Source organism: Drosophila albomicans, chromosome 3, assembly GCF_009650485.2.
Source record: "Drosophila albomicans strain 15112-1751.03 chromosome 3, ASM965048v2, whole genome shotgun sequence".
Lineage (NCBI taxonomy): Eukaryota > Metazoa > Arthropoda > Insecta > Diptera > Drosophilidae > Drosophila > Drosophila albomicans.
Window position 1 is genome coordinate 28,612,888 of NC_047629.2, and position 14,195 is coordinate 28,627,082.

At 34.9% G+C, this 14,195-nt stretch overlaps 2 protein-coding genes across 18 annotated transcripts in view; both read left to right on the top strand.

Moving 5' to 3' along the window:
- The window catches only part of LOC117569173 (serine/threonine-protein kinase BRSK1), a 31,328-nt gene extending 26,290 nt beyond the window's left edge, over positions 1-5,038 (top strand). For 4 of the 5 annotated variants that reach the window (XM_034250239.2, XM_052005673.1, XM_034250241.2 and 1 more), the window contains exons 12-16: positions 545-649; positions 713-788; positions 852-1,024; positions 1,083-1,213; positions 1,275-5,038. In XM_034250239.2, the coding sequence (XP_034106130.1) occupies positions 545-649; positions 713-788; positions 852-1,024; positions 1,083-1,213; positions 1,275-1,359 (570 nt within the window). In that variant the 3' untranslated portion in view covers positions 1,360-5,038. The remainder of the gene's footprint in view (positions 1-544; positions 650-712; positions 789-851; positions 1,025-1,082; positions 1,214-1,274) is intronic. The other variant, XM_034250240.2, reaches the window with a different exon arrangement.
- A 337-nt stretch (positions 5,039-5,375) lies between these two features.
- Positions 5,376-14,195, top strand: part of LOC117567734 (uncharacterized) — a 61,029-nt gene continuing 52,209 nt past the window's right edge. For 4 of the 13 annotated variants that reach the window (XM_052005667.1, XM_052005669.1, XM_034247906.2 and 1 more), the window contains exons 1-2: positions 5,448-5,749; positions 11,426-11,715. The gene's annotated coding sequence lies outside the window, so the exon portion shown is untranslated. Of the gene's footprint in view, positions 5,750-11,425; positions 11,716-14,195 lie in introns of all 13 variants that reach the window. The other 9 variants (XM_034247901.2, XM_034247903.2, XM_034247910.2 and 6 more) reach the window with 6 other exon arrangements.

Below are 14,195 nucleotides of genomic sequence, written 5' to 3' on the forward strand. Positions count from 1 at the left end.
TGAAACAAAGATTATTGTAAAATTCATATACAGTAAGAAAATTAAAAAACAGTCAATTTATATTTTAACTTTTTTTGTTGATCACTAATAACTAATGATTCTTGAAATAATTATCCAAAAAAAAGTAATTTTAAATATACTTTAGTTGTCTGTTAAAGAAATAAAACTTTTGTATATTAGGTTGTCATATTAAACCGGGTTTTTAGTGTTTTTCAAGAGTAACATATTGTGAGAGTGGTACTTTTTTAATGCACAAATATTTTTAGCATATATGTACATACATATATATGATAATAAATGTTGTACATATCTATTAGCCTTTTTTTAATACACTGAGCTTTTGTATGAAAATTGTAAATTATTATTGTAAGTTTCTTTTCATAGCATATTAAGAACAGACAATTTATACGCTATCATTGCAAATATATTATATTTCGAGGGTAATGCAATCAGGAAACAGTTTCAATAATACTAAAAATATATATTTTAATATTGCAACATTTTCAGTTTACTAAGTCATACCAAGTCTATTTTAAATTTATAGATGGCTGAACTATCGCATAGTGTAGTTTCACCCACCTCGTTCCGTGTGGAATACAAACGCAATGGCAATGGACCAGTGATGTTTCAGCGGCATGTCAAGTTTCAGGTATGAGTTTATAAGACTTATCAAAGATAGATAATGATAAATAACGATGTATTGTGTGCACAGGTTGACATTAGCGCCATTTGCAAACAAGGTGATATTGCGGATATGCTATTCGCTCTAACGTTTACACTGCTATCAGGTGAGTTTTACCCTGTCAATTTGCCAATCACTTTCAATAATTGAACTCCTTCCTCCACCATAGGCAACATACGCCGTTTTCGCCGTATTTGCGAGCACATTCAGTCGCAGGTGTGTTCGAAACGTTTTCCGGGTCCCAGCAGTCCACCAACAGTAACCTCAGTTACCCAGGCGGTCTCCGAGAGCTCCTCATGTGGTTCGGTATCCAGCGAACGTTTGTCCTATAAGCGACAGGTGGTAAGTTAAAAAATATAATTTAATTCCCTAATATTAAAAATTCCATATTTAATTACAGATTGAAAACGATTTGGAAAATGATTCGATATTCTCATACAAGTCGGGCAATGGACGTCGCGCATCGACGACGAACAACAATAATGCCAATCCCGTTGATATTCCAGGCAGTCCCATTGCAGTGCGTTCAAAGTAAGTTGCACATACTATCGAATGGGTCTTACTATCGATTAATTTGTGATCACTTTCATAGCAGCGAGACAGCTGAACATGAACGCAACCGTGAAATGCAGAGTGAGCGACAGGCGACAACGATGTCCGGTAGTGCAATCGCATGAGAATTATTTCTCTGATTTAGTTACATTTTTCCCAAGGATATTTGTTTTCTACTAACAATACAAAATGCAACCAAATATTTCAACTAAGCAAACTCAAAACCAGTAACTGAAGCAGTATTTTCCCCACTTCAAAACCAAAAAATAAACAAAAAACAAAAAACCGAAAACAATAAACGCGATAAAAAAGCAATAATAGTGGAATTTGCACTAAACATTATCAACAGAATAAAAACAAAAAAACACAGTTCATAATATAACAAACATAATCTAAAACTTTTTAAAATTTCGAAAGCTGAATACCAATTGATGGATAACTTTTGCTAGCTGCTGCAGCTTTTCACATATTTTGTTATACTTATCTAAATCTATATTTCGATATTGTTTTTGTGATCATTTCTTTGATATTGAGTGTTCTTTCGTATGGACATTGTTGCCGCCGCGCCTAAAAAGCTTACAATATACGACTAAATAACACCGTGTAAAAATACAAAAAAAAAGAAGAAAACATTTAAATTAAATAAAGATGACAAACAATGATAAAATAAAGGAATACTTCAAAATAAAAGTAAAATTACGAAATGAATTCGTTTTTGAATATGCTCTAGCTTAAGCCACCATGTTATATTAGAGTTTTTTCATAATCTAGTCTAGGCTTGATATTAGCTATGCAAATTAAATGCTACTCAAGTAAACGCCAGCAATTTGTATATTGTGTAAAAAAAATGATACAAATAAAAATGCACTGAACATTGACTAAAAATTCAAAAAATTAATCCCTAAAATGCAATTTGTTGCTAGAAAAATAAAATGGGGAAACACACACAAAATAAAACTATTTTGCTATCCAGAATGAATACACGATAATACAAACTATTTTTCCTAATAAAAAATGGAGACAGATACTAAAGGAACAGCGACATCTTTCAGACTTCTAAGCATGCAAGCAGGACGATCATAACAGTGTTGTGTTGGTACAGTAAGAACTTGGATTCGAAGTGCACAGTGTATAAAGTAAAGTTAAAACGAATTATAATAACCAAAAGGAAATTAAATGAATATGTAATATGGAATGTTAGACTAAACAAAGAAATTGTATAAATGAAATAATTGAATTTGAGTGGAAATTGTTCAAGTTGCTGAGCTGCACGAGAGCAAAGAAAAACCCAATAAACATTGACTTGAAAATTTTCTATTTACAAAAAAATAAAAAAGCTATAACATCTTATAAAGCACCTGCTTGCGTTAGATCAAGCCAGCTGTCCACAAATGCACAAATCTCGATATATGCAATACAAATAGTTGCTGTTATCGATAATAATAATAACCATTAACCGAGTTTTTTGTATGGTAATCCAACAACAAAATCACTTTCCCATTTTCAATCTAATTTTTTAGTAATTTTGCATATTTTTATATTTTCTATCATACATTATATGATATTTTGAAACTAAAAGACTTATGAGAAATTAACATAAAGCAAATCCAAACAAAAACCGTCCATTTATCCAGATTTAAACTATAACGTAGGCAGCTCAGCAACTTTAACAATTTGGGCAAGTTGATATGGAGTAGAGGACAAGAGTAAATACTAAAAATATTTAACTATATACTGAATATAAGTATGTATAAAAAGAATATACTAAATAGAGATGAACAACTGTAAGACAGCAATATAAAATGATGAAAACCACTTAAAATCGTGATTAGTTTAAATAATATATGCAGATATTAAAAAAGTTAACGGAAAAATTATATATACGAGTATATGACAAATACTAAAATGCATGAAAAACAGCATGACAAAAAAAAGAAAAAAATTCAAATCAAATTTGTATAGTTTAAAACTTAAACTGACTTAAATAAGAACTCAAATGCGACAACAAAGAACACATGCAATAATGTTGAAATTGAATTACTTTTTAACATAAACTATATAATAATAATAACATAATGAATAATTAAAAAATTTCGAGTAAATTATTTAACAATCATTCAAGAACTCATTCAACCAGACGGAAGACATACATTCAAAATTAAGCTCACCGAATTGAACAAATAGCATTGCATATACATATATATTTCTTATACACATATATACATACATATACATATACATATACATGCATATATCATATATCATTATTTAACTAAATCTTTATATACATACATACATACTATATTCTGTACTTCTATGTACATATAATTATGCATTTACTTTCATTAACAAAAATGCCCAAGTTTCCCGCATTCAAAACATACATACATCAAAAAATCATGCATACGTGTACTTCATACATATACTAAATCCCATTTACATCACTTACACTCACACACATATATAAAATATATATATTTACAAAAACAAAAAGAAAAACAAAAACCTAAATTTAACTCAAATTCGTCGTCGAAGACCGAAAATTGTTGATTTTGTATCAGAAAAGATATACGAAATGTAAAGAAAAAAATAAGATCATATTTTTGACATGACGAACGAAATAAATATTTATACTAAGTAAAATACCAAAAATTGCTCTGCATACTAACACAACAACACAAGGAAAACAGCAACAAAAAAAACATAATAAATGCTTTATAAATATAAATACAATCTAATACTCAATGCTGCATATTGCCACGCCTACCCTTTACCTTATCTGAAGCCTAAACCAACAAAAAAAAAAAACAATCTTTTTGCGCTAACTTGAATAAACAAGGATGAAGAGGGCAGAAATGCCGAGAGTACTCGAGATAGTAGATACCCTGTTATGAAATCAGAAACTTTTATTAGCTACTACAGGGTATCGTCGAGAGCTAACTAACAAAACGAAATAATTTTCTTAAAAAACAAAAAAAAAAAACATAATCAGCCACGAACCTACCTAACTCATTTTAACAGCTTTTTGTAACTCACACGATGGGAAGCGAATTTTGTGTTTGAGTTTCGCTATGAAACTGAAATTTGATAATTTGATATGCAACGTATACATATTTCGATATATAGTATATATAAAGATATATTATACAAATCTGAGCAAGCGCTTACTTCAATCGCGAATGTTTAAATTTATATTACAAATAAATAAATTTAATATTTATTAAAGAAACAAAAAAAAAACAACAAAAACAAAAAAAAAATACAAACATTTAGACTATAACGTTGTGTAATGTACTACGCTTTATATGATAATTTTTTCATTTCCAGATATCTGAAATACTTTATTTATTTTTGCAAGTGTTTAAGGAAACAAGCTTAAGTTCAATGCATCGTGCGCTTTGTTTACGTATTTAAATAAGTTGAAATTGTATTGTAAATTTAATTTAAGCTTGGGATAAACGTGTTTAATGTGAGTGTCTGAAATGTCAGGCCGCAAGAACCACAAAAAAAGGACAACAACAAACAAATACGAAAAACAAAACATAAAACACAAAAAAAAAAATACAAAAACAAAACCAAATAAGTGCATCTGTTATTAGGTTAAAAGAATTATTGATATTGTTTGCAACAAAATGTGTGAAATATATATAAAATAATTATAAAATCTAGCATAAAACAAAACAAACAAAAAACTGACAAAAAAAAAAAACAAAAACAAAAACATACAACAAACGTGAACATGAAGCGAACAAAAATTGTAATTGCAATTTAAAAATAAAATTATAAATATTTCAAGTAATGAAATCTCGGCTTTGAATTTGATACTAATTTTTTAAAAAATTTGAATCCCAGTTCCTTAGGCCTTGTTTCACTGTGCCTTGTCCATGATGCACCACATGAAAATTACGTCATTTGCCGCCACATGTCATTGTAGCGTAACAGCCAAACATTGGGGGAGGCAACTCGTAAGGCAATCAGCTGTTTTTGAGAGAGAGCGAGAGAGAGCAACCCATGGGAGCAAGATTGAGAGAGAAGCACTGAGAGAATGACAGCATATGCAGTTTAAGGTAATCAAATGTCAAGCTTTAAAGGCAAAGCTTTGCGAGAGGACCTGCTGCTTAAAGCTTTTAGTACGAAAAAGCTTCGCGCAATGCAAGTCCGAAAAGCAAGCAGCGCACCAGAGTCTTACCCCGAGTCGTGTGTTGTCAATACCGAAAGAAAATGCGTGCCAGCTGGGCTGCATGAAAAGGAAAACTTGGTCATTTCAACAGTTCAGTTCAGTTCAGTTCAGTTCGGGTCGGGTTTGCAATTCAACAGCACTGCGAAAACGGATCAAATAAAATCAAAATATTCGAACGAATAATTTACACTCACAACAATAAGTTACAAAACGGAGTAATATCGACTATAGTATTCTCTCTATATATGTAGCATATATATTATAGACCGTATATATGCCATTTATATGAGAGTTGGCCAAGAGGAACGCAACAACAACAACTGCATAATAAAACGGTAGCCAAAGCGAATAAAGAATATATATCCCACACATATATATATCTATATATATATACAAATTTATATCTGAAATTATATTATACTCGTATCATAATGAAAGTGCGGAGTGTTCGGCAAGAGCAAATGATTGAAAATGCATCATAAATTAAATGATATTTGTGTTTTGAATTTTTAACGTGCTCTCTTGTTCGCTTTTTTTTTTTTTTTGGTATTATTGAGCGTCTTGTTGGGTTGCTTGGTTTTGTTGCCACATTCGGGAACTTCATGCAGCTGCCGTGAGTGAGTTATGTAAAGCGTGTGTTAGTGTGTGGCATGGTGGAGCAGTTTGGGGCGAGCAGTAAGTGGCAAGAACTACGGCAGCGACATGCAACAACACTAACCACTGCAACAATGGTGTGCGTGCGAAACAACAATGAGCCAACAATATAATAGAGGCGAATTTTCAAAAATAAATATTACGAAATATTAGTGAAGTTAAAAAATAAATAAACCTTCAATGAATGTGAATAAAAAAAGTTCTAAAAAGACATAAAAATATATAAAAGGATTAAAAGAACACATTTCAAAATAAGAATAATACAAGTTTAATTAAAAACATTTTTAAATATCTTAGCAAGAGTTTAAAAAAATATGGAAAATAAATTACTAATATAACAAAAACAACAACAAAATGAATTGCAACTAAGCTACGTCAAACTCCAAAGAATTCTGACAAGTAAATAAAATACCACAGCAAAAACTCACACTTACCACAATGTTTGCTCGACTGGCCGATAATAATCAAGTCATATATCAAGTCAGAGTCGAGGATTAAGTAGTTAGTACAACTTGGCCTGGGAAAAGGAAGAGAGAGAGGAAAACCCGCTGAGTACTCAATTCATACACTCAATCAATATGAGTAACATTTAAGCAGCAGCGCATCGAATACTTATTAGAGACAAATGACTATAAAAACGCCAAGTGGGTGTTGAGGTGTGAGGTGTGGGGCAGCGGCAACAGCAACGGCAACGGCAAAGGGCAATGGCTGAGGAAGGGTGGGGGAGTTCCCACACCCCATGCGAATCAATTTGCTTTCGCGGTCTCTCACTATTTTTATTTTTAGTTGCACTTTTCTTTCAATATTAGTGTCAAGGTGCAGCCTGTGTGCACTGAGAGACAGACAAGAAGAGACCAGGCAAAGACCAGCGACAACGACAACGACAACTAGTGACAACAACAACAGCAACAACTACTTACAAACGAAGACGTCGCGCGGCAGCCGCGAAAACGACACGAAAATAGTTGAGGCGAATGTGAATGTAGCGAACTGAGCAAAAAAAAAAACAAAAAAAAGACGAAACCAAAACCAACACCGAAACCGAAGCAAGCCAAAAGGTGGCAATCAAAACTAATAACAACAACAACGAATGAGCAATAGAACAACAACAGCAACAACACAAAACGAGAACGAGAACAAGAACGACAACGACAACAAACAGAAGTCTTGTCACATCGAACAAAAAGAAATTGAATTTATGTGTTTCGGTCTGGCTCAATGACAATTAGGCGGATATAACCACAGCGATAGGCACCACTACACTATACTATATAGCATAGGGCAGCGGGGTAAGGGTAGCAGGCAGAGGTGGCGTCAGGGGCAAGGAATAGGAATAGGTGCTCGCACGTGTTTTACTTAAAAGTAAATCGCGTTAGCAACAGCACACGGCCAAGTAAAAGCTAGAACATGGTTTTGACACCACTGGCTTATACCCTATAAAAAAAAGTTCCTCTAGTTTTGCCTGGACTAATGCAAAGACATTTATTTTATTTTTATTAGTAGGTTATATTCTAATACCTTAAAAAACACTATGCAATAAAAAATTAACAAGAATATAGAATTTCCCCACAAATATTTTAAAATTCATAGGTCAGAATTCTTGCGAATGGAAAATAAAACTTGGGAATTATTATTATTGCTTTTTAATATAATATATTCAACATAAATATAAAAGAATAAAATAGTACTTGTGAAGTGTAAAAAATCAACGATAAAAGTTTGTCCCAAAAGGAGCAAAACTTTTGTTTGTTACAAGACTTTGTATATTAGGAAAATATATATTTTTGATTTTGAAATCCCAATTAAAAAATCAATTTTATAAAAAATACGTAGTTTACAGGGTATCATTTAAAAAAAACCTTAGCGTCAAGGCAAGGATACGCAGCGAGCGCAAGGCTCAACTTACACAGGCGACCCATATTACTTAAATTACGAGCTACACGCAAAGGCAGCATGAAAGCCACACACATTCGGTTTTGAGACCGGCCAGGCGCCAGTCAGTCATTCAGTCAGTCAGTCATTCGCTCAGTACGTCAGTCAGTCAGTCAGTCAGTCATTCGCTTAGTCAGTCAATCATTAGGCAAAGGCTTTTGTCTGATGGACAGCCTTATGAGTCAGCGCCGTGTCGCTTACATTGCGTGTCGAGTTGGGTGGAGCCTACAGTTGAATACAGTAAATACAAAGACGAAGCAGTAGAGAGAAGCAAGTGGGCAAGGGATGTAGGGGGAGAAGCGAAAGAGAGAGAGAGAGAGAGACGATGGGGGCGCTACACGCGCTGTAGATAATATGTTGCATATTTCGGGGCATGTTGTTTTGGCGTAGAGACAAGAATGCGATGCATTCCAATGATTCGTTAGACTCAATGTTAAGGATAGTGACCAAGCAAAGCAAGCAGACATAGAATTAGTTCAAGTAATACTCAGACAATAAAATTGATGTTTACATTATACAACAAATACTATATAGAGTGCGATGTGATAGGTCGTTTGTTTTTTTTTTTTTTTTGAGAAATGTGCACTTAACATGTATTACATTAAATTAAATTTAGTGGGTCTAGCCACGCCCCGTTGTGGCCACTTAGTTTTGACCACCAGCCAGCGAGAAATAGAGACAATTTCCTTCATTCTTTTCGGGGTTTTCTATTTTCTTTTTACACCCGTTGCTTTAAGGGAGCAAAAGCAAAAGAGTTGTATGTGCTATTAACTTTTTAAGATTTGCATATTGTATGATATTGTCATGAATTGAAAAGTAAAAGACATTTCATATTATTGAAGAACATTCAATATTTAAATTGTAAATTTTCAAATATTTTGCTGAAATAATATGAAGTTTTATGAACGAACTTTATGGTAATATTAACATTTGTTTCAAAAATGAAATATGTTTATACAGTTAAACCTTAATTTGTCTTACTAGTGCACTTTTTAGTAGCTTCAACTTTGTCTTACTTTTAGTACACTTTTTAGTACAGTATTAACTAGTCGATCATTTGTTCTACTATTTGGCCATTTTCTTTTTGCTTTGCTCTGTTGTTTCGCATTTTGCTTTGGTTTATTTTTAACATTCGTACACATTCGAAAAGCGTGCGAAATTTTTATGTTTGACATTGTTGTCTTTTCTCAACGGGTTTTCTATTTGATTGCCGTTCTCACCGCAGTTGTCGTTGCCAGGCAGCCCCCAAATCTTTGTTTGTTTATAAGTACTCACGTCTGCACAAGATGAAAATGTAATTTACACAGTTTTTAGAGTCACTGTTTTTTTCTCTGCATTTTTATCACTTTTCATGAACGCAATTTTACAATTTCCGCAGCTCAATAAATTTGTGATATTGCGCTGTAAATGCAAAGCGTAAAAATAATTTTTATTTATGATGCGCCGCTGTTAATTACTTAGAAATGTAAATTGAATTGAAATTATGCAGCCGAGTTATTTTTGTTAATTTTATTTAGAGCAAATTGGCAACGAAACGAGCGAGCAAAAGAACGAACAAGAGAAATGGCAAACGGGCCAATAATCTAGTGCATAAATAAATATAAATATAGTTCATTGAGACAATGTTATTGCATTTCTATAGACATTCATTAATGAATACGCGGCCTGATGCCCCCGAAAAAGGGACAAACAAGCAGAACAAGTGTCAATTTGTGATGATGTATGATGTGGCTAGAAATGCATATTTATAGAATGTCAAACGCAATTAGAAGTTCACACTGTTTGGCAGAAATGGAAAAATTTACAAGGTTTTCTGGCTGCATATATCTGATGTACAATCGATAGCTATAAACTGAAAATGTTTACGTACTTATTGATTGAAAGAGACTCATAAAGTGTGTGCACTTGTATATAAAACGTAAAAGTTATATACTGAAAACACTCTATGGCGATTCTCTTTCGTTCACATCCGCTAAAAAAGAGTAGAAACGATTCCAAATAAAACAGAATAGATGATAATTTATTTAAATTTGTTCTTTTGATAGTTTTGTTGAGATTTTTAATTCCACGTGATGCTAAAAGATAATATTAAAATATTTATTTGACGATCGCTTCGAACTTACAATCAAGTTTACTTCAGCTCACATTATATTTTTAATACTAAATATTCTAAAATGCACATGATGCTTATTAAGCTTTCTTGATCCAAATCACTGTTAGGATTTGAAAAGTGAATCGGCTTTCCATTGATTTAAAATTCTTAGTCACAATACTGTCACAATTATAGTATACCAAAGTTTCATTGATAATTTGCTAATGACTTTGTTTACCCCTTAACAAAAGTTCACTTTAGAGTTGCCATAATCACACTTAGTTATTGTCGAAATTGTCGGTCTATTTTAATTAGTTTTTCATTTTGTATAGTCGTAAACAGCGTGGAACAACGCTAATTGTCGCTTGAACTTTCCGTCACTTACATAACTACAATCCGGGCAAGTTTTCAGGGGGAACATCCTTCTTAGCTTAGCTTCTTAGCCACCTGCTCTCATCTGCCACGGTTGATGCTGCCGCCAGTTGCCAAATTGCTTAGCACTTACATAAGTTTTAGGTCTGCAACCCAAAACTGTGTGTGTGTGTGTGGTAAAAGGCAAAAGACTAAGAAAGGGGGGGGGAAGCGATTTAGCAAAAGTTGCTCAACCAAAAAGTAGCTCAGAATGGCCCCAAAATGATCGTCGTAGAGCCTGCCGAAAAACAACTGTGAAAACTTCAAAGCAAAACCATAAAAAAATACAAGCATGAAGAAGCATAAAAGAAAATAAAAGAAAAGCGTAAAGTAAAAGACCAGCAACAACAAACATAAAAATAATACAAAACACCACAACAAAAACAACAGCAAAAACAGAAAGAAGAAAAACAAAAAAAAAAACATACCAACAAACAAAAGCTAAAAAACGAGAAGCAGAGCAAATGACGAAACATAAAAAACGTCAAAAGTTGCGCGAATAAATATAAAAAAAAACCAACAACGTACAAAATAAAATAAAATAAAATACAAAAAATGTGGCCGTGTCTCGCCCCGGGTGGCTGACACCCGTGCCCACGTCAAATGCTTGCCACGCATTGACGCCCCGTCGTCGTTGTTGTTGTTGATGTAGTTGTTGTTGTTGCTGCTGTGCGTCGTGTGTGCGGCAATTTCGAACGCACCAACACCGACAATAGCAGCAGCACCAACAGCAACAACAACAACAACGAGAACATTTCAAAGTGTCGCACAACGTGTAGTGTCCTATGTTTGTGTGTGTGTGTGGGGGGCATTCGTCAGAGGCGCCGACGTCGCGTGTCCTTGCAACTTTCGGTTAAGCCTCCTCAGCACTCACCCACCCAACACACACTCTCTCTCTCTCTCTTTCTCTCACTCGCTTTAGTTGCCCAGTTAGCCAGAGGCAAGTGCAGCACGTAAGTTGCAACAATTTCGGGGCACAAGTAGAAGACACATTGTAAAAGCGAGCGTTGCCAGATTGCCAACAACAATAGACCCCAAAGAACAGCAACAACAAACTACATACAAAAAAAACAACAAGCATAAAGCAAGCAAGCAAACTGACGGACGCCAGGTGGCGCTGCTGTTGCGCTGGCATGCACAAAAAGTGAGAGCAAAGCAGAAGCAAAATCAACCGAAACAGTTCGTGCCGCTGGAAATCCTGTCGCTAATTAGGTAAGTCCCTAGCACACTCATCAGTCCAAGCTCTCCACTTTGTGTTGTGCTCTGTGTGTGTGTGTGTGTGTGTGTGTGTGTGTGTGTGTGCGTGCTCTACACATTATTCCATTTTGGTTTTTAATTATGGCAATTTGCGCCTAGCTGGCCCTCCGCCTTGATCCTTCGGCTTCAACCACTTCGCTCAACGCAGCGCGACAAAAAACATTGCAAATATTGCGCATACGTCACGTTGTACATTCATAAGGCTGGTCACACACCGACAGAAAAAACTGTGCCAGCTTTTTAGGTGCTGCCCTGCGGCACATGTGCGAAGTTGACGCCACCACACAAAAAATAAAATAAAAGTATAGCCCACTTTTTGGGGTCGAGTGAAATCAGCGATTTTCTTTCCTTTTTTTAGTTTTTTTTTGGTTTTTTTCGATTTACATCAAATTTCTTTTACCAGCGTTGTCAGCGGCTAATCAATGATTCAGCTTACTGACGACAGCTGCAAGCGATTTCTCTTCATTTCAAATTGCCATGAAAATTGAATTTCCCCTCAGTTATTGCGGTGGAATCGAAACACACTCACTCACACACACACACACATAGAGAGAAACGCACACTCACACATACGCATCTATGAATGGATTTATACAGGTGAAATGTGCAATGAGATTGCAAGTTCGGCTTGCATATCAATTGGATATTATGCCAGACCTCATTGCATAATGGCTGATACATAAATAATGCTCAATGATTGTCGATTTTCATATTTTCATTTTCATTTTCGTATTCGTTTTTGCTCCACTATTTTTATATATATATTTTGTGTTTAAGCACCTTAAAAACATTTGCATAATTTATGGTCGATTGCCGGTGACAAATTGATGGTCAATTTGATCCTGGCAAATGCGTAACGAGTTCTTAAATTGAAAATGTTTCACTTATTTATGGGCAGGAAATAATATTTACAAACGATAAATAAATAAAACGAAATAACTGCAAATTAATGTAAATAAATGAAAACGATGGAAAAAAACATGTATTTAAAAAAATAAAATACAAATTTAATTTAGAAACAGTTTAGTGATTCGTTTACATTTCAATTTGTTTGCAAATACTTCAGTTTAGTGTTTGTATTACACAATGTTTAAACAATTTTGCGCTTTTAAATTCCATGACAAAAGTGGTATTCAGATATGTGTATGTTATTTATTCGATATTATTTATTCATTTATTTCATGCTCGCAACAAGAACAGGTATCTTGTTCAACATGCGACGTATGCGTAATATTCACAGCCACAGCGAAAGCAACAGAGCATAAAAATATGCAATTCCCTTTGAGCAAGTGCTTCAGTGTGCATTTGTGACCTACATACCTGAAGCCAAAATGTTAGTCAATATTAAATTCAAAGCATATGGCCGCAGGACAACTGCAGCGACAACGACAAAGTCCTTACAAAAGCGACTACGACTACAGACCGAGCAGTGTACGAAGACACAAAGAATTAAATGACCAACGGGCAAATACGGACGCTGTGTGACTCTATGACTGCCGACAGAGAGAAAGAGAGAACTAGAGAGAGCGGGAAAGAGAGAGAGAAAGGGAGACGGAGATGAGATACAGATGGAACTGAACCGGGATCAAGTAAACAATTGAATGACCGTCGGCCGTTGGCTGTTGGCTGTTGGGTCACTTGTCCACAAGGCAATCTACAGTTGGATTGCACAGTGCAGTCTCAGTCTTTGCCTAAGGGTCCTGAACTAGCGTCGTCGGATGGCGTTCGCTTGTACGCTTTTGTTGTCATAACTGCTGCTGCGCCTAGAAATTGTCCCAACCAGCCCAACCATTTCAGCTGAATTTAACAAAAAATATCCTGTTGCTAGCACAGACCAAAAGCCAACTTGAACGTAGCATATGAGCAGCAAAAGGCAAAACTACAGAGTTGGCGATTCGCTATGTTTGCTTTGTTCGTCTAAGGATTTTGTGTTTGCGGTATCCGTTTATATTTGGACAGCAGGAAAAGTGCATTTGGTGCGCGAACGGGAGGCGGGTTGTATGCACTCAATTTAGCCATTTCTTGCGAATTCAGCGCTTGCCTGTTTGCTTCTGTTTGCTGCCAGCAAATTCAAGGAATTTAATGCATTTCTCGGGGAGTTTCCGGTTTTTTGGGCAAAACTTTCCTGCCTGTTGACTAATTATGTTCAGCTGGGAAATGTGGTTCAACACCTGCTGTCAAATGACAGCGAAGTCAACAGTTGGCTGTCGAGAATTTAATTTAATTTTAAACCACTTCCGACACACTGCGTATGATAGTTACATTACGCATACGACCTGTAGTACAGCATACTGCAAACCTCAATCTCAACTTGATTAAATTTCTCGACTATCAGTTACCAAGCGGCTCAGTGTCAAGTCAATTGCCATTGCGCTTCGCTTATGATTCTTATTAGATTACGCATACGCCACGTTACCCCATCGAATTGTGCCCAC